Source organism: Macaca thibetana, chromosome 4 (genome assembly GCF_024542745.1).
Source record: "Macaca thibetana thibetana isolate TM-01 chromosome 4, ASM2454274v1, whole genome shotgun sequence".
In the NCBI taxonomy this organism is placed as follows: domain Eukaryota; kingdom Metazoa; phylum Chordata; class Mammalia; order Primates; family Cercopithecidae; genus Macaca; species Macaca thibetana.
Window position 1 is genome coordinate 43,506,721 of NC_065581.1, and position 26,018 is coordinate 43,532,738.

The 26,018-nt window shown below is 37.9% G+C and overlaps 1 protein-coding gene across 8 annotated transcripts in view; it reads left to right on the forward strand.

Moving 5' to 3' along the window:
• UBR2 (ubiquitin protein ligase E3 component n-recognin 2) overlaps positions 1-26,018 on the forward strand; it is a 129,177-nt gene that overhangs the window by 16,530 nt on the left and 86,629 nt on the right. For 7 of the 8 annotated variants that reach the window (XR_007724873.1, XM_050786891.1, XM_050786885.1 and 4 more), the window contains exons 3-6: positions 11,878-11,956; positions 13,956-14,069; positions 23,686-23,816; positions 25,811-25,949. Coding sequence is in view for 7 of the 8 variants with exons in the window: in XM_050786891.1 (XP_050642848.1) it covers positions 11,878-11,956; positions 13,956-14,069; positions 23,686-23,816; positions 25,811-25,949 (463 nt within the window). In the remaining variant the exon portion in view is untranslated. Of the gene's footprint in view, positions 1-11,877; positions 11,957-13,955; positions 14,070-17,731; positions 19,991-23,685; positions 23,817-25,810; positions 25,950-26,018 lie in introns of those variants that run through there. The other variant, XM_050786888.1, reaches the window with a different exon arrangement.

Genomic DNA, 26,018 nt, shown 5'->3' on the forward strand with positions numbered 1-26,018 from the left:
GTTTTGAGTGTTTTTTCTTAAGGGAAAATTTACATATGTCAAAAGACAAATCTTAATTGTACTTTTTTTTGTTTTGTTTTGTTTGAGACAGAGTCTCATGCTGTTGCCCAGGCTGGAGTGCAGGGGCGCAATCTCGGCTCACTGCTGCCTCCACCTGCTGGGTTCAAGCGATTCTCCTGCCTCAGCCTCCTGAGTAGCTTGGACTACAAGTGCATGCCACCACGCCCGGCTAATTTGTTTTGTATTTATAGTAGAGACAGAGTTTCACCATGTTGACCAGGATGGTCTCGATCTCCTTACCTCGTGATCTGCTGGCCTCAGCCTCCCAAAGTGCTGGGATTACAGGCGTGAGCCACTGCACCTGGCCTTAATTGTACATTTTTGACAGCAGTTAACCTTATATAATTTATATACTGTCAAAATAGAGAACTTTACTGTCTCACTAGAAATTTCCCTGTTATTGGCTCCAGCCCCCTAGGTAACCACTATGTTGATATTTTCACCTTAGATTACTTTGGGTGGGTCTAGATTTTTTTTTTTTTTTTTTTTTTTTTTTTTTTTTTTTTGACAGGGTTTTGCTCTGTTGCCCAGGCTGGAGTGCAATGGCATAATCATGGCTCACTGCAGCCTCAACTTCCCAGATTCAACCTATCCTCCTGCCTCAGCCTCCCAAGTAATTGGGATCACTGTGCTGGCAAATTTTTTTTTTTTTGAGACGGAGTCTTGCTTTGTCGCCCAGGCTGGAGTGCAGTGGCATGATCTCAGCTCACTGCAACCTCCGCCTCCTGGGTCAAGCAATTCTCCCACTTCAACCTTCTGAGTAGCTGGGATTACAGGCATGCACCACCATGCCCAGCTAATTTTTGTATTTTTAGTAGAGACCGGGTTTTGCCACGTTGGCCAACCTGGTCTCAAACTCCAGGCGTCAAATGATCTGACCACCTCAGCCTCCCAAAGTGTTGAGATTACAGGCATGAGCCATTGCGCCCGGGCAACCTGGCTAAATTTTTGTAGAGACAAGGTCTCACTTTGCTACCCAGGCTGATCTTGAACTCCTGGGATCAAGTGAGGCTCTCCCCTAAGCCTCCAAAAGTGTTGTGATTACAGCTATGAGCTACCGCGCCCAGCCTGGTTCTAGATCTTATAAAAATGAAATTGTAGTCCTTTTGTGCCTGACTTCTTCTTAGCATAATGTCTGTCAGATTTATCCATGATGTAATGATTATTAGAAGTTGGTTCCATTTTATTGCTGAGTGTATTTCATTGTATAAATGTGCCACAGTTGCTTACAATCTGTTGTTCTGTGGATGAACATTCAAGTTTTTTCTAAGTTTTGGCTATTATGAATAAAACTTCTATGACCTTCTCTTTTTTAAATATACAACACATTAAAATATTAGGCATTGTTATTCTGTACTTAACCACATTTTAATGTGTTTTATATACCAAATAACATAAATCTTGCACTGTTAAAAATCTGCAACTTTTAATGATACATTTTAGGAATGTAAAAAATGTTATTTATATTAAGACACCATAAGATAGGCCTTCTAGACTGTAATAATGCAGTGAATACTCTTACTTAATACATTGGTTTCAGGATATTACTATTTTTATTCAAGTGTTTTTATGGACATATGTTTTAATTTTTCTTGGATAAATTCCTAAGAGTGGAATTTCTGGGTAAAAGGGCAGGTATATGTTGAACTTAGTAAAAACTGCTAAACCTTTTTTCCAAAATGATTTTATCTTCTCCTCTAGTAATGTACGAAAGTTCCTGTTGTTTCATATCCTTACCGATAGGTGATGTTGTCAGACTTTTTTTTTTTTTTTTTAACAAAACAGGAAGAATGTGTTTAATACAGTATGAAATATTTCTTAATTGCAATTATTGTATTATTCCTTACAGAAAACATACAAAGTCCTTAAAATAATAACCTCATTTAAATTTAAGTTTAAAGCATCGTACTATTCTAATTATCTGCCAGCGTATACTACATAGACTGTTTAATTTGCCATTCTATTTAATGATATCTCATTATAGTTCTTTTTTTCTTTTTAAAATTAAAAAAAAAGTTCAGTGCTCTTTGGGTATCTATAATGATACCCGAATTTTCCTTAAGGACAATTTTCCATGTGCTTATTGCCCATTCATCCAGCTTCTCTTGTGAAGTTATTGTTAAGGTCTTTTGTCCATTTTTGGGTTGTTTATCTTTTCATTATCTTTATTCACTTTTGGAGTTCTTTATGTATTCTGAATACAAGTCCTTCGTCAGACTCATTTTGTGACTATTTTCTCCTAGTCTGTGACTTGTCTATATGGTGGCTTTTGATGACAGAAGTTTTTAATTTTGATGTTGAGTTTACCACTTTATTTTCCATGATTATTGTTCCTGTGTCCAATAAATCTCTGCCTTCTCTCAAATGGCAAAAATAGTCTCTGTGATTTTTTTTTTTTAAGACAGAGTTTTGCTCCTGTTGCTCAGGCTGGAGTGCAATGGTTCAATCTCGGCGCACTCCAACCTCTGCCTCCCGGGTTCAAGCGATTCTCCTCCCTCAGCCTCCCAAGTAGCTGGGATTACAGGCATGTGCCACCAAGCCTTAGCTAATTTCCTATTTTTCGCAGAGGTGGGGTTTCCCCATGTTGGTCAGGCTGGTCTCGAATTCCTAACCTCAGGTGATCCACCTGCCTAAGCCTTCCAAAGTGCTGGGATTATAGGCGTGAGCCACAGTGCCTTTTTTTTTTTCTTTTTTTTTTTTTTTTTTTCCCCTGAGGCGAGTCTTGCTCTATCACCTAGGCTGGAGTACAGTGGCACAATCTCGGCTCATTGCAACCTCCACCTACCAGGTTCAAGCCGTTCTCCTGCCTCAGCCTCCTGAGTTGCTGGGACTACAGGCACACGCCACCACGCCCAGCTAATTTTTTTGTGTTTTTAGTAGAGACAGGTTTTCACCATGTTGGTCAGGCTGGTCTTGAACTCCTGACCTCAAATGATCTGCCCACCTTCGCCTCCCAAAGTGCTGGGATTTGCAGGCATGAGCTACCGTGCCCGGCCTCTCTCTAATTTTTTCATGTAAACTTTGTGATTTTAGACTTTGTCTGGGCCTATGATCTGTCTCAAAGTCAATTTTTTATATGGCTTGAGGTAGATAGAGGTTAAATTTCATTTCTCTACATATGGATATTTAGTTGTTCCAGCATCATTTCTTCCTCTCCCCATTGAATTGCCTTTTTGTTTGCTTGTTTGTTTGTTTTTGTTTTTTCTGATACGGGTTTCGCTCTTGTTGCCCAGGCTGGAGTGCAGTGGCGCTATCTCTGCTTACCGCAACCTCCGCCTCCCAGGTTCAAGCAGTTCTTCTGCCTCAGCCTCGCAAGTAGCTGGATTATGGGCATGCGCCACCACGCCTGGCTAATTTTGTATTTTTAGTGGAGACGGGGCTTCTTCATCTTAGTCAGGCTGTTCTCGAACTCCCGACCTCAGGTGATCTGCCCGCCTTGGCCTCCCAAAGCGCTGAGATTACAGGCATGAGCCACCTGCGCCTGATCGAATTGCTTTGATATCTTATAAAAAATCACTTAACCATAAAGTGTGGGTCTGTTTCTGAACAGTAATTTAATTCATCCATTGATATATCTAATGTCAAAGACATTACTTTGATTATTGCAGCTTTGTAATAAGTCTTGAACCGATTAGTGTAAGTCTTCCATTTTTGTTCCTTTAAAGTTTATTTTGTCTATTTCATGTCCTTTGCATTTTATAAATTTTAAAATTGGTTTGTCACTTTCTGTTTTTAAGAAAGACTGCCAAGATTAAGATTAGGATTGCACTGAATCTATAGATTAGTTTGGAGTAAATTGGCATTTTAACAATACTGAGTTTGCCAAATCCATAAACATTTTATCTCTCTCCATTTATTAAGGTCTTCTTTAATCCCTTTTAGCAAAGTCTTATACTTTGTATATAGAAGTTGTACATGCCTTTTGTTATATTTATTCCTAAGTAATTTATGATATTTTTCCTGAATTTCAGCGTCCATTTATTTTCTGCCGTTATAAAGAAATACAACTGGTTTCTGATATTAACTTTTACCCTGTGACCTTGTTAAATTCACTTACTAGTGCTGGTGTTTTTGTTTTGTTTTTCGTTTCTTAGGATTTTTCTGTATATGTTTTCTATGAATGGAGACAGTTTTACTTTTTCTTTTCTAATCTTTTTGCCTTTCTTGTGCTTCATTGCTCTGGTGAAAGTGGATATTCTTTCCTTGTTCCCAATCTTAGGGAGAAATTCAGTCTTTCACTATGAAGTATGATGTTAAGTATAATTTTCTCATGTAACTTTTATCTCATTGAGGAAGTTCCCTTCTATTCTTAGTTTACTTAGGTTTTTTTTAAAAAAAATCATAAATGACCATTGCATGTTGTCAGGTACCTTTACTGCATCTATTGAGATGATCTTAAGTTTTTCTTTTTTATTCCATTAGTCTGGTTGATTGCATTGTTTGATTTTTCACATTTTTTTATTACTGGATGAATCCAGCTCTATTATCATCAGTTATAACTTTTGTGTATTGCTGGATTCAACTCATTAATGTTGTGTGAAGGATTTTTGTCTCTGTGTTCTATAGAATATACCAATCTGGCATTCTCTTGTTATATGTTTGTCTGGTCTTGGTTGTCAGGGTTATACTGGCCTTGTAAAACAAATTGGGATATATTTCTTCTTCCTTATTTCTGGAAGTATTTATGTAAAATTGGTATGACTTTCTTAAATGTTTAATAGAATGTACCAGTAAAATAAATCATCAAGGCCTAGGGTTTTTTTGCAAGGGAGTATTTGGTAACAATTCAATTTATTTGATATTTATTAGGGCATTTAATAATTTTATTTCATCTTCTGTCAGTTTGGTACTATATATTTTTCAAGGACTATATTTCATATAATGTCAAATTGACATAAAATTTTGCATATTTCCTTTTGCTTTTGATGTCTGTGGTATCTATAATGATGTCTCTTCCATTCCTGATAATAGTAATTTGTATTTTGTCTTTTTAATCAATTTAATTAATATTTTCAAACAATGAGTTTTAAGCTTTGTTATTTTTGTCTTTTATCTATTTTTTTTTAATTTCTACTCTTATTATTCTTCCTTCTATTTAGTATGGATTATATTCTTATATTTTTTGACCCATGGGTTATTTAGAAGTGCATTGCTTAACTTCCATGTATTTGAGACTTTCTTAGATAACATACTATAGCTTATTTCTAACAAAATTACACATTCTGTAAGGTTTCAGTTTTGAATTTAATTGAAACTTGTTTTATGGGCCCAGCAAGGTGGCTCACACTTGTACTTCTGGCACTTTGGAGGGCTAAATTGTGTGGGTAGCTTGAGCCCAGGAGTTCAAGACCAGCCTGGACAACATGTCGAAACCCCATCTCTACCAAAAAAATACAGAAATTAGCTGGGCATGGTGGAGCACACCTGTAGTCCCAGCTATGTGGGAGGTTGAGTTGAGCCCAGGAGGCAGAGGCCGCAGTGAACTGAGATTGTACCATTCGTTGTACTCTAGCCTGGGTAACACAGTCAGACCTTGTCTCAACAAACAAAACTTGAAACTTGTTTTATGGTTTGGCAACATGGTCAGTCTTATTCCATATGCATTTGAAAAGAAGGTATATTTTGCAGTTATTTGATGTAATTGATATGCTTATAATTATTAATGTATTTGTTGATTTAGGTCTACCATTGCTATTTGTTTTCTGTCTTTTTTTGTTCCTCTGTTCCTAATTGTATGCTGCCTTTTGGGCTGATTAAAATTGTAGCATTTCGTTTTTATTCTTTTTTTGGCTTTTTAGCTGTTCTCTCGCATGTTTTAAAATGGTAATTCTAGGGATTGTAATATGCATCTTTAACTTATCAAAGTCTGTTTTTACAACCTCGTGTAAAATAAATGAACCTTGCATTTATAGTTACATTTATTCCTCTCATCCTTTGTGCTTGTTGTCATGTATATTGCACCTATAAACTTTTTTTTTTTTTGGAGACAGAGTCTCACTTTGCCACCCAGGCAGGAGTACAATGGCACAATCTCGGCTCACTGCAACCTCGCCTCCCAGACTCAAGCAATTCTCCTGCCTCAGCCTCCTGAATAGCTGGGATTACAGGCGTCCACCACCACACCTGGCTAATTTTTGTAATTTTAGTAGAGACATGGTTTCACCATGTTGGCCAGGCTGGTCTTGAACTCCTGACCTCAGGTAATCCACCTGCCTCAGCCTCCCAAAGTGCTGGGATTACAGGCATGAGTCACTGTGCATGGCCAAAATGTTATAAACTTTACAATGCAATGTTACAAATTTTGCTGTCTTTTAAAAGACACATTAGTCTTTCAAAGACATTAAGGAAAGACAGGGAAACATACGTATAACCATTAATATTAACCCATATATATCTTGTTCCCAGAGATTTTCATTCTTTCCTGGACTAGAGGTTAGGAAGCTTTTTCTGGAAAGATCCAAGTAGAAAATACATTTGCAGTCTTTGTTGCATATTCTTCTTAATTTTTTTTTCTTTCTTTTTTTGAGATGGGGTCTTGCTCTGTCCATTTCCCAGGCTGGAATACAGAGGCATAACCACAGCTTACTACAGCCTTGACCTCCCAGGTTCAAGCAATCCTCTCACCTCAGCCTCCCAAGTAGCTGAGAATACAGGTGCATGCCGCCATGCCCGGCTACTTTTTAAATTTTTTGTAGAGATGGGGTCTCACCGTTTTGCCAGGACTGGTCTCGAACTCCTGGACTCAAGCCATCCTCCCGCCTCAGCCTCTCAAAGTTCTGGGATTACAGGCATGAGCCACCAAGCCCAGCTGCCTTCTTTTTTTAAATAGCTGTTTAAACATGTAAAAATCATTCTTATGTTGCAGGTTGAACCAGAGGCTATGGACCATTGTTGTTGACTTTTACTGTGGATACTAATTATTAGTTATCTCAGTTTATGTTTATCTGAAAATGTTTTTGTTGTCTATGGCCATACCACCCTGAATGTGCCCGATCTCATCTGAAAATGTTTTTATTTTGCACTTATTTTTTCTCCCTTTTTTTATTCTGGGAAAAACATACTCTTTCTCTACATTCTCATGCAACACTTCTGACACCAGGTATGTGAGGTTTTTTACTCTAAGGATTTCTCCAACTCTGAATTCTGGCTGGATATCTCACGATTTAATTCAGTTCAACTCTGACTCTGTCTACCTGGTGTTGTCAGAATCCAAAGGCTAAGAGCTCAGTTTCACAAGTCTGCCCCCTACTTTCGACACCAGTTGCAATTAGTGGTCACCTATACTGCTGATTGACTGGCTATGTATTGGGGTCTCCATTAGCTCTTCCTTGGATTGGATTAAGTTGCTAGGATAGCTTACAGATATAAAGGATACAGAAGAACAGCCAGATGGAAGAGACTTAATAGAGCAAGGTGTGGGAGAAAGGGTGAGGAGCTTCCATGCCCTCTCTGGGCATACCACCCTCCTAGCACCTCAGTCCCAGGGTGAAGTTCCAGCAACTTGGAAGTTCATTAAACCTTGTTGAATTTTTATAGGGGCCAGGCATGGTGGCTTATGCCTCTAATCCCAGCACTTTGGAAAACTGAGGTAGGAGAATCACTTGAAGCTACAAGTTTAAGACTAGCCTGGGCAATATGCCAAGATGCTGTCTCTACAAAGGAAAAATAGCCAGGTATAGTGGCTTGAGCCTGTAGTTCCAGCTACTCGGGAGGCTGAAGTGGGAGGATTGCTCAAACCCAGGAGTTTAAGGTTGCAGTGAGCTGTGATCAGGCCACACTGCACTCCAGCCTGGGTGACAGAGCTAGACCCTATCCCAAGAAACAAAACAACAACAACAAAAAAGAGTTTTTGTAATAAAGAGCTTAATCTCCAGCCCCACGCCTCCCCTCTTCCCAGATTTTGGTGGGTGAGTCTGAAAGCTCCAGCCCTCTTGGTCGTGGTCTTTGTGGTAACTGGCCCTATACTGAGGCTGTCTAGGGGTCCTGCGCAAGTCACCTCACAAGCATAAACAAGCATAAATTTCTCGCCATTAAGTGATGTTAGCTGTAGGTTTTTTGTAGATATTTCTTATCAAGTTGAGAAATATTCCTCAATATTCCTCTTCTGCCGAGAGTTTTTATTATGAATGGGCATTGCATTTTGTCAAATCCTTTTTTTTTTGTTCCAAAGACAGAGTTAGAGTCGCCCAGGCTGGAGTGCAGTAGTGAGATCATAGCTCACTGCAGCCTTAAACGCCTGGACTTGGGATCCTCCAGCCTCATAGCTGGGACTACAGGTGCACCACCACACCCAGCTAATTTTTATAAAAAATTTTTACAGAGATGGAGTCTTACTTTGTTGCCCCAAGTGGTCTAACTCCTGGCTTCAAGCGATCCTCTCACCTCAGCCTCCCGAAGTGCTGGGATTACAGGTGTGAGCCACTGTACCGACTATCAAATGCTTTTCTGTGTGTAATTTTTCTTCTTTAGCCTGTTAATGTGATAGATTTATATATTTTCAGATGTTGAGCCAGCCTAGCATACATGGGATAAATTCTACTTGGTCATAGTGTAGAATTCTTTTTATACATTGTTGGATTCAATTTGCTAATACTTTGTTATTTTCATGAAGCAGATTGGTCTGTATTTTTCTTGAATTGTCTGTGTCTGATTTTGACATTAGAGCGATACTGGCCTAATAGAATGAGTTAGGAAGTATTCCCTCTGCTTCTGTCTTCTAGAAGAGATTGCATAGAATTAATGTAATTTCTTCCTTAACCATTTGATAGAATTCACCAGTGAACCCATGCAAACCTAGTGCTTTTGGTTGTGAAGGTTAGTAGTTATTGACTCAATTTCTTTATTAGATATAGGCCTGTTCAGATTGTTTGTACTCATTTTTGAAGGATATTTTTCCTGAATATTTAAGTCTGGATAGACTGTTTTCTGGTTTTTTTCCTTTTCAACATTTTAAAGATCTTGATCCAATGTGTTCTGAACTCCGTTGTTTTGTTGATGTTAGCTGTTACTCGCATATCTTTGTTACCTTGTGTGAAATGTGTTGGTTTTTTCTAGCTGCCTTGAAGATTTTCTTGTTATTTTTTAATATTAGCAGTTTGACTATGATAGGCCTAAATATCTTTTTTGTATTTATTCTCTTGAGGTTTGTTTTTAGCTGATGTCTTCCACCAAATTGGTAAGTTTAGGTTATTATTTCTTCAAATATTTTTTCTGCCTTTGTTCCATTCCTAAGACTCCAGTTACACAGTAGTATAATTGAGTAACTAATTAGTACATGTATTAATATTATATAAAATAATATATGTGTAATATGAATATATTTACATAGAGATAGATACTGCATACTCAAAACATTTTAATAAAAGGGTATATGATTGTAAAAGCTTGGAGATGATGACTTTAGACAAATTACTAAGATCTCGGGGATCCTTGAGTGCTCTAGATGCACTGGCTTTGGCCCTACATACTTTTAATACAGTAGTCAACAATACTATAACTGTACACAGTTGTCTTTTCTGTTAAATGATGGCTAAATGAGGACAAGGCTCTAGCTTTACTTTTCTTTATATGAAAGCAAAAAGACAGTGACTCTCAGATTGATATTTAAACATCCGCAAATATTGTCTATAAGAGGCAAACTAAAATAGAAAGTCATTGAAAGTAGGAAGAGAAACAGTTAAGAAAAAAAATACCAGGCAAATAATATGATACAAAAGAAAATTAAAGTAGCAGTTTTCATATAAAAGACACAAATAGACATTGTATGCTGGTAAAGAGAACAGTAGGTAAAGAAAAAATATCCATAATGAACGTTTATGCACCTAACTGTAGACTGTATACAGCTTTGGTATATATCAAGTGATAACTAGTAGGACTGCAGGGAGAAATGGAAAAATCAACAATTCTAGTTAAAGACTTTTAACACCTTCCTCACAGGAAGTGATAAAGAAGATTAAAAAGCAGAGTGATCTAAGATTTGAACAATAAAATTAATAAACTTGCTATCAAATATCTAGAGAACTCTGCCCCAAGAGAATGTGTATTCTTTCAAGTACAGGCAGAACAATTACAAATTAATCTGTATAGTACTGGCATAAGGATAGACATAGATGAGTGGAATAGAAAAGAGAATTAGGCCAGGCACGGTGGCCCATACCTGTAATGCCAGCACTTTGGGAGGCCGAGGCAGGCAGGTCACTTGAGGCCAGGAGTTCGAGACCAGCCTGGCCAACATGGCAAAACCTCATCTATACTGAAAACACAAAAATTAGTTGGGCATGGTGGCACACATCTGTAGTCCCAGCTACTCGGGAGACTGAAGCAGGAGAATTACTTGAACACAGGAGGCGGAGGCTGCAGTGAGCTGAGATCACATCACTGCACTCCAACCTGGGTGACAGTGAGACTCCGCTCAAAAAAGAAATTTGGAAGCTCTTCCAACCCAATCCTTTTGGATTTTTGTGGAAACTTCATTACATAACCGTGATTGATTACATCGGCCACTGCCGATCAGTTCACCAGTCCCCCGAAGTGGGGGTGGGGCTGAAAGTTTCAACCCTTTAATCATATGCTTGGTTCCCTTGGCAACCAGCTTCCATCCTAAAGCTGTCTTGAAGCTCCCAGCCTTTTAGAACAAAAGATTTGGCCAGGCACAGTGAGATTACAGATACTTGTAATCTCAGCACTTTGGGAGGTTGAGGAAGGATTGCTTGAGCCCAGGAGTTGGAGACCAATCTGGGAACATGGTAAAACCCCATCTCTACAAAAGATACAGAAATGAGCCCAGCATAGTGGCATGTACTTGTACTCCCAGCTACCAGGGAGGCTGAGGTGGGAGGATTGCTTGAGCCCAAGAGGTTGAGGCTGCAATGAGCCATGAGCATGCCACTGCCCTCCAGCCTGGCTCAATAAAAAGAACAAAAGACTCTTGTGTCACCCAGGGGATTTCTGTGTCTGTAACTAGGGTTAAAGACTAAATTTTAGCACATCTGCTAACACCCTTATCTACAAGAGTTTTAGGAGCCTGGTGTTAGGAACCAGGGGCAGGAACCGACATAGATTTCTTATTTTACAATCCCCATTTCATTTCATGGAATTGTCTAGATTCTCTTAAGATATGATCTATAAATGTATCTAACTGGTAGTATGAAGAAAGCAAATGAAACAACTCAGGGCACCCCAAGCAACCTTTTGAAACCCTTACTCTTCAGTCAGGATAGCTCATGGGCCATATGTGTTGTGCGAATACCAGAAATAGGAGCCATGTGAGGAGACCTATATCATCCTGTGCAGTGAACCCATAGAATGTTTAATTTCCCTTTTTAGTTAAAATTTAAGTAGAAATGTAAGTTCAAATATTGTCTTCTTACATTTCAGTTGATATTTTTGCCTTTCTAGGAATGCATACATATCACTTTGAAGACCGTTGGTCTCAAATACCTGTTTGGAAGAAGTTATTTGAAATTCCAATATATGAATCTTAAGAATTCATAAATATTTTGAATCTATTCCATATACATCTATGTGTTTTAATGTGTAATGTGATTTCCACAAATCTATGGGAAAACACACCATTACATTAAAATTTACTGTTCTAATAATATGTACACCTCCGTTATGGAGAAGCAGTTCCTTAAACTGCTTTCATTGATCAAAAGATCTGACAGATCTTTGGGAATGATACTTCCTTTTTTAAAACACCAAAAAACTTCACTATTTTCATTCTTTTAGGATGGATTCCAATTTGAAATAATTCTGTTGTGAAATATATAGTTATTTTCTGACACTCTGATTTTTTTTTTTTCTTTAACTTTACAGAGACTGTGCAGTTGATCCAACTTGTGTTTTGTGCATGGAGTGCTTTTTGGGAAGTATTCACAGAGATCATCGATATAGGGTTAGTAATGTCCACATAATAACCATGCCCAGTATTGTATTTTATAATAAATATCTTTTCTTTCTTTTCAAAATGCAAAGATTTAACACTAAAATGGGGGGGGAGGGGTTTAAACAGTGTGTTTATTTAAATACCACTGGACGTAGGATGGCAGTGTAGAAACAAATTATGAATCCACACTTCTTGGAGCATATGATTTAAAAAAGATAATAGAGATATCAGCTCTTCTGCATTGGTTTTCAACTAGTTTGTTTTTGCTATTTTTTAATGTTTATTAAAGAGGTATCTATTACAATGTAGGAGAAGACCCAACTCCAGCACATAAGACCCACCAGTTTATTATTTTTTCACTGCTGTAATGTTGTCAGTACTTTTCAAAAATCAGGTATGTTTGTTTGCTTTTAAGTCAGGGACACAGATAAATACAGATTATTCCATATCCTGTCCTGGTTCCTCTATTGGAAATTGAAGACAGACCATGGAGATTCAAAGGGTAGGGAACTGCTGCTAGATGGAACTTTTCACCCTAATCGTAAAATAGAATGGTAGAGAAGGAATATTTTAATATTATTCTTAATTCAGGAGCTGTCCTGGGTCAGAACTTTTCCTTCTGTTTGTTTTTATTTACTGTACCCAAGAGTTCATAATAATGAACTAAAACAGCTACAGGGCCGGGCACGGTGGCTTATGCCTATAATCTCAGCACTTTGGGAGGCCAAGGCGGGCGGATCATGAGGTCAGGAGATCAACACCATCCTGGCCAACATGGTGAAACCCCATCTCTACAAAAAATACAAAAATTAGCCAGGCATGGTGGCGCATGCCTGTAATCCCAGCTACTCGGGAGGCTGAGGCAGGAGAATCGCTTAAACCTGGGAGGCGGAGATTGCAGTGAGCTGAGATCGTGCCACTGCACTCCAGCCTAGGCAACAGAGCGAGACTCCATCCAAAAATAAAAAATAAAAATAAATAAATAACCAGCTACAAAATTGGGCTATTTACATTCTGGTCGGTTCATCAGTCTCATAAATCAGTAAAAGAGGCCCAGTTTCCTTTAAGCTGTTCTGCCTATGTTTGGTAACTGGAACAAGCACGTGTCATTTTCCAAATGACTCCTACCCACGTTTCTTGGCATATATCTTTGCATTCCCTGGGAATAGTTGTCATTTATGGGGTTACATTAATTATATTGTGATGTATAACACAAATACTTACTTTGGGCAGAATATAAGAGGGCTTATTCTAAAATTTGCTGTATCTAATACCTGTTAGTAAGCCCTTCCTCATACTATCTTAAGGAAAGCAGAATTTCTAGTCCACCAATTATTAATTCTGGTTCTGTGATGCCAGATTTCTCAAATCATTGCCCTTTCTTAAGGAAGTGTGAATAATTCCTGAACCTTGCAGGTGGTAAAGAGTTTTTATTATTAGGCAGTCTACTTTTGTATTTCCTGAGCCCCTATTACCTGTCCTTTCAAAGAGTGGCTATTTAGGGAGTATTAGAGAAGAAAAATTAACTATTTCTATAGTCTTTGTTGGTTAATTTCTCCAAAGCAAATGCAGCACTCTTAGACTCTAGGAGACAACAGCTATAGGAATCTGTATAACCCCCGAGTCTATTGTGTTTATAGCATCACAACCTGTAGCGTAGATACCAGCATTATACCAATTTAACCAAAACCCAGCAGGAAAACCCTTGTGATCCTCATGATTTTCCTAATTAAGGAAGTCATATAGGCAAACATATCCTCTTCTAAATATCTGTAGCTAACATTACAAAGTAGCTTATTTTATTTTGAAATCACTTCGATTAGTTTATAAGCTTATTTAAAATAAACTTTAAAACATTGAGAGGTTTGGCATTTTATCTAATTTTATGCCTCCAAAGAAATTAAACACTTAAGCAATGGTATTTCTTTAGCACTTGATATTCTTATTTATTATCTGATAGCCCTCAGTAAATATTTATTGACAAGATACTTTACAATTTTTTTCCAAGATGACAACATCAGGAGGTGGAGGTTTCTGTGACTGTGGTGATACTGAAGCTTGGAAAGAGGGTCCTTACTGTCAAAAACATGAACTTAACACCTCTGAAATTGAGGAAGAAGAGGTAAAAGCATTTTCACAAAGTTGTTTTTAACCCAAGTTTGAAATATTTTTAGAAATAGTCATTAGATGATGTGAGAAATGGATAAGCAAATAGTACTTCCACTATTGACAGTGACTAGTTTACTTTGAAAGTTCTTTGCATTTTGTGGATGCTCTATGGTTGCTAATAGTACACAGTTGAAATTCTAGAAATTTCGTTTAATTCTGATTTTTTATTTGGTTGGGGTTTTGTTTTAAGCATACTTGAAGTTTATTTGAGTACTAATTTATGATTGAGAGGATTGTTTTTCCCATATGTGTAGACCAGTTAACTAAGTTGAGTTTTGTATATCTTTATTATTACGAAGACTTTTGGAGCCAGATAGCTTTCTTTTCTGTTACCGTACATGACAGCCAATCCCAATCATCATCTCCTGGTTTCCATTATCATTGGTTATGTGATGGGACCATGTGTGGTGGTGATGGCTCAGTACAAATAATTCCCACTGCTCACTATGTTTTTCAAATTGTTGATCCTGCATTATTTTTCTTTTCTTTTTTTTTTTTTTTTTTTTTTTTGAGACGGAGTCTCGCTCTGTCGCCCAGGCTGGAGTGCAGTGGCCGGATCTCAGCTCAGCTCACTGCAAGCTCCGCCTCCCGGGTTCCCGCCATTCTCCTGCCTCAGCCTCCCGAGTAGCTGGGACTACAGGCGCCGCCACCTCGCCTGGCTAGTTTTTTGTATTTTTTAGTAGAGACGGGGTTTCACCGGGTTAGCCAGGATGGTCTCGATCTCCTGACCTTGTGATCCGCCCGTCTCGGCCTCCCAAAGTGCTGGGATTACAGGCTTGAGCCACCGCGCCCGGCCTATTTTTCTTAAATGGATTTCTAATGGAATAGTAGACTCCCACAAAATAAATGCTTAAATTCCTGTGCTTTTTTTAAACTCCAGCACCTTTCCATATATTTCTAATAACTCACTTAACTATAATTATACAATGATAAAATCTTTCAATGGTATGCTACAGTAGATTATGTTTTATTATTTTTAATTGACAATAATTGTATGTATTTATGGGATACAGTGTGTTATTTATGGGGCACAGTGTGATATTTTGATACATATATACAATGTGTAATGATCAAATCAGGGTAATTAGCATATCCATCACCTCAAACATTTAACATGTGGTATTGGAAACTTTCACCATCCGCTCTTCTAGCTATTTGAAAATATACAGTAAATTGTTAATTATAGTCATGCTATAGTGCTATAAAACATTAGAACTCATTCTTCCTGTATAGCTTTGTTCTTGTATCCATTAACCAACCTGTGGCAGTCCCTCTTCTGCTACATTTTATGACAATTTGTTGTGTAGTTCGAGATCCTTCTTTCAGATTTTATTATTTCTAAATGGCAGGGGAATAGGTACACCCAAGTATTTCTACCTTGTTAGTAGGCCTGATACAGATTTGGGGCAAGTGGACGTTAATAGTCCTTCCTCGGCCAGGCAGAGTGGCTCACACCTATAATTCCAACACTTTGGGAAGCCAAAGCGGGTGGATCACTTTAACCCAGGAGTTTGAGACCAGCCTGGGCAAATGGTAAAACCCCATCCCTACAAAAAATACAAAAATTAGGTGTGGTGGCACGCGCCTGTGGTCCCGGCCACTTGGGTTGGGGGTGCTGAAGTGGGATCCGCTTGAGCCATGGGAGGCAGAGGTTGCAGTAAGCCAAGATCATGACCCTGTCTTTAAAAAAAAAAAAGTTTTTCCTGGTACCCATACCCTACAGGTCAAATATATTTTATCAGAATGACCAAAGTTTTTGATGTACAAATCAAAATGTTTACAAAATCATTCAGTGCTATGGAAAACATGTTTTGTTTGTGTTTCATTTGCTTTGTGAAAGTGTTCTGTAATTTGCTATAGTAAGATTCCAAAACTATTTGCTATAGTAAGATTCCAGATTTTTCTACTTCTATTGGAGAAGCTCCATTTTTATATAGTTGATTGGAGTTCTGTATGTAGAAATACAGGACAAATAAAGATATATTTGAAAAAAAGAATTATGCTTTAGAAAAAGGTTAAAAACCACTGGTATAAAACTTTAGGACTGTGGGAGAAAGTGTATATATGTATATCCAAGCCATATATCCAATAAGGATCTAGTATCCAGAGTTTATATCTTACAATTCAACAGTAAAAAGATAACCCAATTTAAAAATGGGCAAAAGACTTGAATAGACATTTTTACAGAGAAGATATTTGAATAATCAACAAACACATGAAAAGATGCTAAACATCATTAGTCATTAGGGAAATGCAAAATCAAAACCACAGTGCGATACTGCTTCGCCCTCAGTAGGATGACTATTAAAAGTAATAACAAGTGTTGACAAGGATATAGAGAATTAGAACCCTTGTATATTGCTAGTGGAAATAGAAAATGATTCAGTGCTGTGGAAAACAGTTTGGCTGTTCCTCAAAATATTTAACATTACCATATGATTCTGAGTTTCACACCTAGATATATACCCAAAAGAACTGAAAATCGAAGTTGAGCAAGTATATGCACACACATGTTGTAGCAGTGTTGTTCACAATGGTCAGAAGGTAGAAACAGCCCAAATGTCCATCACTGGATGAATGGATAAACAAATTATGATAATATACATACAGTGGAATATTTTTCGTCCATGAAAAAGAATGAAGTACTGATACATGCTACAACATGCATGAACCTCTAAAACATATTAAGTGAAAGACGCTAGACTCAAAAGGTCACATATTGTATGATTCCTTTTATATGAAATATTCAGAATAGATAAATCTGTAGAGAGAAAAAACAGATTGGTAGCTGCCAGGGGCTGGGGAAGAGGAAAATGGAGAGAAATGGCTTGGTAGGTAAGGGGTTTCACTTTGGAGTGATGGAAATGTTTTGGAACTAGATTGTAGTAGTTGCACATTATAATAAGTGTACCAAGTACTACTGAGTTGTTCACTTTAAAATGGTTAATTTTATGTTCTATAAATATCATTTATTTGGAAAAAATTTATTTATTTGGAAAAAATAGGACTTCTGTTACCTTTTTTATCCTTGTGTTAGAGTAGACTTAAAATAATTTTCCAAGAAAAAGTTTTGAATCTGCCTACATTTGCTCTGTTGGCTTTATCCTCATACATTGTCCAACAAACTAAGCTCCAGTTAATTTCCTGAATTTTAAGAAGATGCCAACAAGCTCCCCTGCCTACCCAAAAGTCATACAATCCTGCCTGGAGAATGTGTACTCCTGGAACTAGACAAAGAATAAAGCCTTCCAAACTCTACCATTTAATTTATATTTAAGAGTTTATTTAAGGCCAGGTGCAGTGGCTCATGCTGTAATTCCAGCCCTATGAGAGGCCGAGGTGGATGGGATCACTTGAGCTCAGGAGTTCAAGACCAGCCTGGGCAACACGGCAAATCCCCATCTATACAAAAATTACAAAATTTAGCCAAGTATGGTGGCGTGTGCCTGTAATCCCAGCTACTCAGGAGGGTGAGGTGGGAGGATCACCAGAGCCAGGGGAGGTTGAGGATGCAGTGAGCCATGATCACACCACTGCACTCCAGCCTGGGCGACAGAGTGAGACTCTGTCTCAAAAACAAAAAAAAATAGGGTTAACAGAAATGAAGTCAGCCGGGCGTGGTGGCTCACACCCGTAATCCCAGCACTTTGGGAGGGCGAGGCAGGCAGATCACCTGAGGTCAGGAGTTCGAGACCAGCCTGACCAGCATGGAGAAACCCCGTCTTTACTAAAAATACAAAATTAGCTGGGCGTGGTGGTGCATGCCTGTAATCCCAGCTATTCGGGAGGCTGAGGCAAGAGAATCGCTTGAACCTGGGAGGCGGAAGTTGTGGTGAGCCAAGATTGCGCCATTGCACTCCAGCCTGTACAACAAGAGCGAAACTCCATCTCAAAAAAAGAGAAATGAAGTCTTCAAGGGTAAGACTATAAGATATTAAGATAGCATTGTGTTTAGCATACCTGTTCCCAGTAACTATTGAACAAAATTTTTTTGTCGTATATTTAGCCTACATCTTCAGAAAAAGCTGGGGGAAACCTGCTGATATACAAGTACTGTGTAAGAGTTCTACAGGTCTTCTCATCTCTTTGCATTTGGGGGGTGAGATAGTTCTTCATTGGATAGGACAGGGTTCAGCAAGCTCTGACTCCTACAGGTCAAATCTTGTCCGCAACCTGTTCTTGTATCTGTTTTTAAATAGTTGAAGAAAATCAACAGAATTGTATTTTGTGACATGAGAAAATTAGATGAAATCCAAATTTAAGTGTCCATAAATAAAATGTTATTGAAGCACAGTCATGCTTAAATTTTAATGTAGTATTTGTAGCTGTTTTCCCATTACAAACAAAATTGAGTAGTTGCAGCAGAGACTCTATAGCCTGCTAAGACGAAAATACTATCTCCTTCACAGAAAAAGTTTGTTGACCCTGGTGTAGGCTATTGAAAGCGTTGTGTTTCGCCTACTCAGTTCCCACTCCCTAAATGTCACTAGCATGTTCCACTATAGTGACAACAAAAAATGCCCAGCTAGGTTTTCAAGTGGCCCCTTGGGTGTGGGAGTGAGTGGGGAGGTTGGTGAGTTGTACCTCTCCCAGTTGAGAATCAACACATAATATGTGGTATCTCCTTTGTTAGTCTTTATAGGAGTCCATAAGGAGTTTCTCTTAGGTCTCTGTATTAAGAAATGTTATGTTTCTCCTGGTGTGAATCTCATAACTGATTGTGTTTCCTTTTGTTGAGACTTCTGGAAAAAGAGCCAAATGGTTGGAAACAGCCTGCCTGTAGAAGTTGTGTGGAAATTTATATGATCTCTACTTATATATAGATGTTACCTTGACTACGGTTTTATTTTCCTATCTTTATTTTCCTTTATCTGCTTTTTACATCTTTTTTTATATACCACTCTATTAGGTGCGTTCTTTAAAAAAATTATTTTATTTTTAGAGACATGGTTTTTATTACTGTGTTGCCCAGGCTGGTCTTCAACTCCTGAACTCAAGCAATCATCCTGTCTCAGCCTCCTAAGTAGCTGGGATGTAGATGTATTCTTAAATTGCTGTAAATCCTATTTGGAATGAGATTTAGTTAAATAAGAAATATTAACTGAACAACAACCTTAGTGAAGATTTTTGTAATCTGAAATTTCACTCACAAATGCTGCTTCCATCTATCTGAATTCAGATCAGTAATTAATAACTATATGTTAATGGTGACTACTTGGTTTATCTCATTTAATTCCCAAAACAGCCTCATAAGATAGATAATGCTGTTACCAATATTTTATAAATAATTACTTTTAGGCTGAGGTGGAGGGTCAGTTTGAGCCCAGGAGTTTGAGGCTGCAATGAGCTATAAGCCTGGATGAGAGAGACCCTGTCTCTTAAAAAAAAAAAAAAAAAAAAAAAAAAAAAAAAGGAAAGAAAAAAAGAGAAACTTGAGTTTAGAAAGATAAAACTTGACCAACGTGTCCCACATAGCAAATTATGGGACTGGGATTTAAAGCCATGTAGTATAGACTCCAGTAATGATATTCTTAACACAGTACCTTATACTGGTTTTAAAAAGCATTTTTGGCGGAATTATTGCGTGGTTTGGGATTTGGTTTTGTTTTTTTTGTTTTGTTTTGTTATGTTGTTTTGTTATGTTTTTGTTTTGTTTTTTTGAGATGAGGTCTTGCTCTGTTTCCCAGGCTGAAGTACAGTGGTGCAATCACAGCTCACTGCAGCCTTGACCATATGAACTCAAGCGATTTCTCCCACATCAGCCTCCCTAGTAGCTGCGACCACAGACACATACCACCATACCCTGCTAGGCTGATCTCGAACTCCTGGGGTCAAGCAATTCTGCCTCAGCCTCCAGAAGTGCTTGGATTACAGGTGTGAGCCACCATGCCCAGCCAGAATTGTTTTTTTAAATGAAAATCTGATTTTAAAAAGTAATAAAGAACATTGAAGTGGTATTAACAATAGATTTATTTTTTGTAAATTGAAATGTGTGTTGTTAGAAAGTCAGTTTATGAGATAAGTGAGGTGGTTTTAATGACTGCAGCCTCTAGTTTATTTCTACATTTTTAGTTGGACAGTATGGAGAAAATCCTCATTCATACCTACTTTGCATCTGATAACAGTTAAAATCTTTATTGTAATACATGCTTACATTTTATAAATTCAAATATTATAGGAATATACTGCATAAAAGATAAAGTTCTCCATAATTCCTACTGCCATCTAAAATAACCACTAACAACCTTTTTAACAACATGCCTTACATTCTTCCAGTTTGAAAGAATAGTAAGTTAAAGTAGACTCACCAACAGATGAACATTCTGTAGCATAAATATAATCAGAGAGCTAAAATTATTAGTAATAATAGATAATACAATAGGATGTCATTTATTGTTCCAACTGATTTATGCTATGAAAAGGGCAATTTGAGCAGGAATGTCTCAGTCTTTCCTGACATTTAATTTACCATCATAACATTAGTAGACTTGTACAGGTGTAGCATCTCTTCACTGCAGAAATAATTCTTTATGATGAGTGATACATTTCTTAGAAGTTAAAATGTGTGTATACGGAGATATCAGAAGAATCTGTCTAGGCCTGCCTCAAACTGGGTTAATGTAGCAAAAAAAAAATTATCAGTTGGTGTTCCAATATGGAATGTAACACATTTTAGAGTGTATTTTTTCTGTTGCCCAGGGTTGGAGAAGTTGCAGTGTCAAGTTGCAGTGTCAAGATCACTTTAGCCTCTACCAGTCAGGCTCAAGCAGTCGTCCCACCTCAGCTTCCCCATCATGCACCACTACTCTCTGCTAATTTTTTAATTTTTTTGTAGAGATGAGGTGTCACTGTATTGCCCAGGCTGGTCTCAAACTCTTGGGCTCCAGGAGTCCTCCCACCTCAGCCTCGCAAAGTGCTGGGATTGTAGGCATGAGCCAGCATGTTCAGCCTAGACTATATTTTGGAACTGACATTTTTATTCAAATAGGAAGCATCTCTACCAGACCCTGGGATTTTTGTAAAATAGAGTTTGGAAACTATTGGTTAGGATTCTCAAGCATTGGTGGTTGTGTCTGTTCCAAGACCATTAAAGTTTTAAAAACCCTATTTATCAAACTCTTCAATCCTTAAATGTTCTTGTCTTATGGGATATAACCGTAAGAAATGGAATGACTGTTTGGTGAGATAGTAGCACCAGGAAAGCTGAATTTTGATTCCACTTTCTATTTTGGTATCGTATGAGGTTCATATTATTATTAATACTTACTCTTGTCTGAAACCCCAGAAGGGACCAGCTCTGATTCTTTTTGTATACAAGTGATTTTACCATGTCAGTGATTTCTAAAGACTTCATAACGAATAGTAATAAACCTTCTAACAGAGAAAACTAAACAAAAAAAAACCTGGCTGGGCACAGTGGCTCACACCTGTAATCGCAGCACTTTGGGAGGCCAAGGCAGGTGGAACACCTGAGGTCAGGAGTTTGAGACCAGCCTGACCAACATGAAGAAACCCCGTCTCTACCAAAAATACAAAATTAATCGGGCATGGTGGCACATGCCTGTAATCCTAGCTACTCAGGAGGCTGAGGCAGGAAAATTGCTTGAACCCGGGAGGTAGAGGTTGCGGTGAGCCGAGATCGTGCCATTGCACTCCAGCCTGGGCAACAAGAGTGAAACTCTGTCTCAAAAAAAAAAAAACAAACCTTGATGGGACATATAAAGCAGCCTGTATGAGAGGAGTTATAGGTAAAAGGTGCTATTAAAATTTGAAAAATCTGCTTCTTACTGAGAAAAGGAAATTTACCTTCTTCAAGTTCTAGACCTCTCTGTTTTAGGCATCTTTGTCCTTTTTTCTCCATTCTTTTTTTTTTTTTTGGTGGAGTTTTGCTCTGTTGCCCAGGCTGGAGTACAGTGGCATGATCTCGGCTCACTGCAGCCTCCACCTCCTGGGTTCAAGCAGTTCTCCTGTCTCAGCCTCCCAAGTAGCTGGGATTACAGGCACCGCCACCACACTCAACTAACTTGTGTTTTTTTAGTAGAGATGAGGTTTCACCACTTTGGCCAGGCTGGTCTTGAACTCCTGACCTCAGGTGATCCACCCTTGGCCTCCCAAAGTGCTGGGATTACAGGCATGAGCCACCGTGCCTGGCCCATTTTTTTTTTTTTTTTTTCTCCCTTTTCTTTTTGAGACAGAGTCTCACTCTGTCACTCAGGCTGGAGTGCAGTGGTGTGATCTGGGCTCACTGCAAGCTCTGCCTCCCAGGTTCACGCCATTCTCCTACCTCAGCCTCCCAAGTAGCAGGGACTACAGGCGGCCTCCACCACGCCCGGCTAATTTTTTGTATTTTTAGTAGAGACGGGGTTTCACTGTGTCAGCCAGGATGGTTTCAATCTCCTGACCTCGTGAACCACCCGCCTCAGCCTCCCAAAGTGCTGGGATTACAGGTGTGAGTCACTGTGCCCAGCCTCCCATTCTTTTATTCCGCCTTCTCTATTTGTTTTATATCAGTTCCATTAGGCTCATCTTTGGTGTGGGTATGCAAAAATGTTCTGTCTCCACAGATATGTGTTTGTGTGTATGTATATATACATTCACATTAATATATACAAATATATATTTAATTATATATTTATAAAACAAGTATTATATACTTTATAAAATGTAATTATTTATTTTATATGAATATTAAATACATATTTCATATTTTCCACTATGTTTTATTTTTATGCAGAGTGTGTGTGTGTGTGTGTATATGTGTGTATTTATTTTCAGGGATCTACTGATTCCCATCCCATGATGTTGGAACATACTATTTTAATGTGAGAAATGAAAATAATGCTACTTAGCCATTAAACTAAAGAGTTTAGATTTAACATAAAGCATGAAGATGAAAGATAGTGCAAAACATTTTGCCAGCCTTGACTGAAAATTACCTTGATTAAACGTAGCGTATGTTTAAAGTAATACTTTTTTACATTATCCTAGAAATTCAGTGACTCTTTCACTGTTCGATCTAATGTATGAAGTTCCCTGTTAACATGCATACACATCTCACCCTGCTGAGAGTAGACAAGTGAGTGCTTCTTACAACATCAACAGGCAGTTTTCTGAAAGTCATGAGTTCTCACCTTTAAAACTGTCAAAATGAAGCTCTCTTTTATACCTATAAAACTCAATATTGCTTGTCCTTCCTTAGGTAATAGTCCTTTGTGTATTCTAGAAATTGGGGGTTAGTAAGATACAAAGCTATAAAATTGGTTTGCTGTTAGGTTTTTGAGGTCATGGAATACCATTCTAAAATGTTTAGATGTGTTCATTAGGCATTTGAGTGCCATTGAATATTTTGATTGAATTGATTGAATAACTGGATTATTCTGAACTAAAACTTTTAAGAAGCTGTATTTGGTAGGGTGGTAATGTATAGGATCAAATTCACTGAAGAGAAGCTGAAGCTGGAAGACCAGCTAACTTTTTACTATACTATTTTGAGGGTTGGAAGCAGAATGAAAATTAATGTACATGGTTGCCCTTTTTTAATTTTTTATTTTTCCTGTTGTTTCTTTCAGGATCCTCTTGTTCATTTATCAGAAGATGTGATAGCAAGAACTTACAACATTTTTGCTATTATGTTTCGGTATGCAGTAGAAATATTAACCTGGGAAAAAGAAAGTGAATTGCCAGCAGATTTAGAGATGGTGTAAGTATAACCTGTTTATTCTTTGTGTATGAAGAACTGCTAAATTTTAACTTAATTTTAACTGCTAAATTTTAACACAGCTAGTATAGGGCATAGTCATTTTTTAATAATGAGTTTTTAGCAGAACAATAACTTTGATTTTGTAGTTTTAAAACATGTGATCCATTTAATTGGTGAAGGTTTCTCCCTGTTTGGTTGGCTGGTTGGTTGATTAGTTGGTTTGTAGCCAGATTTAAGCTTTGTCATAGCTCTAGGACTGGTTTCAGGCATAACCAGTTTTCTCTTTGATTGTATGATAAAATGATAGATTAACTTTACAACTTTACTTTTTGTTTTGTTATATGTTAATATCATTAGGGAATGAACTCTTTGATATAAATGAGGTTTCTGGTTTGAATAAATGCTCAAATTCAATTTTAATCATTTTGATTCTGACTTTTAATAAAATTTATTCCACACTGTGCTTTTTTAGTGTACATCTGCCATTTTTACTTAAATTATTGAGGTTACAAACTTGTGACCAGAGAACTGGATTCTGCCACAGATATATTAAGATTAGGGCTTTATTTTTCTTGTTAGTGTGCTTGTCTCAAACAACCTTCTTTCTTGCTTAGAAGTAAGACCAAGCTTGTTGGAATTAGTCATAGTTTAGAATGAGGATCTGAGGGACATTGGTGCTCCTTTTTTTTTTTTTTTTTTTTTTTTTTTGCTTTCTCAATTGTGTTTCAGATAAGTTGTAGGTTAAGTGTTTTCTAAGAAAATGAGTTGACTATACCTTTTTGGAAATGATGAAAATGACTTAGTACCTCATGATTTTTACTATAGTATTGTTGTTGTATAGTATACTGTAGTATACTGTAGTATCCTAGTCCAAATTAATTTCATTTGGGGACAGCATGGCCTCCTAACTGGACTGCCATGTACATTCTTACCCCTTACAATTCATTCTCTACACTGCAGCCGAAGTGAACTTTAAGACGATTCTGATTATATCTCCTATCTCAAATTTTTGATTGTCCTTAGAATGGCAAAAATCAAAATATAAGCTGGCTTGGCACAATGGCTCATGCCTGTGATCCTAGCACTTTGGGAGGCCAAGGCAGGTAGATCATTTGAGCCCAGGAGTTGGAGACCAGCCTAGTAAGACCCCGTCTCTACAAAAACTTAAAAAATTAGCTGGGCAAAGTGGTATATGCCTGTAGTCCTAGCTATTCGTGAGGCAGGAGGATCCATCGAACCTGGGTCGTTGAGGCTACAGTGAGCCGTGTTGTGCCACTGCACTCCAGCCTGGGCGACAGACCCGTATCTCAAAACAAACTAAAAAAACCATTATAAGCTGTTCAAGATTTCTTTCTCCAGACCAGACTAATGTCATACTAATCTCCCCCTTCTTCCTTGTGCTCCATCTCCCAGTGTTTACCTTTGCCACCTTAGCACCTTTGCTTTCACCTTCCTCTGGCCCATGGTTTCTCAACCTTGGCACTATTGGAATTAGGGGCCAGATTAATTTTTTGTTATGGGGGCTGTCTGGTGAATTGCAAGATATTTAGCAACATCCCTGGCGTCTACCCACTAGATGCCAGCAGCACCCCAGGCCCCAGTCTTGACAACCAGAATTGTCTCCAGATGTTGCCAAATGGTCAACTATGAGAGATGGAGGGGAATTTCCCCCAGTTGAGAGCTGCTGATAGCCAATTCTGACTTTGGTCCTCAGATTACTTCTCCAAGAGTTCTCTGAGCTCCCAGGCCTGTTATACCCTGCTCTACTTTCTATTCTTGATAAAAACCTGTTTATACAGAGTCATATGTGCAATATGTATTTTGCCCACCAGACTGTAGTATCATAGAGCACGGGACCACAGGTGAATTCTTTACAGATATGTGTTCAGTACCTAGCACATCACATAGGACAAAGTAGTCTCTTAATAAGTCAGCCTGGAGCAAGATAATAGGCAAATAGATGGTTGATATATCATTAATATTTTATCCCACAGAGAGAAGAGTGACACCTACTATTGCATGCTGTTTAATGATGAGGTTCACACCTATGAACAAGTTATTTATACTCTTCAGAAAGCTGTTAACTGTACACAAAAAGAAGCTATTGGTTTTGCAACTACAGTAGATCGAGATGTAAGTAAATTTACCATGTTGATAATAAATTGAATTTTTTTTCTTAAAATTTCATTTGTCATGCCTGTA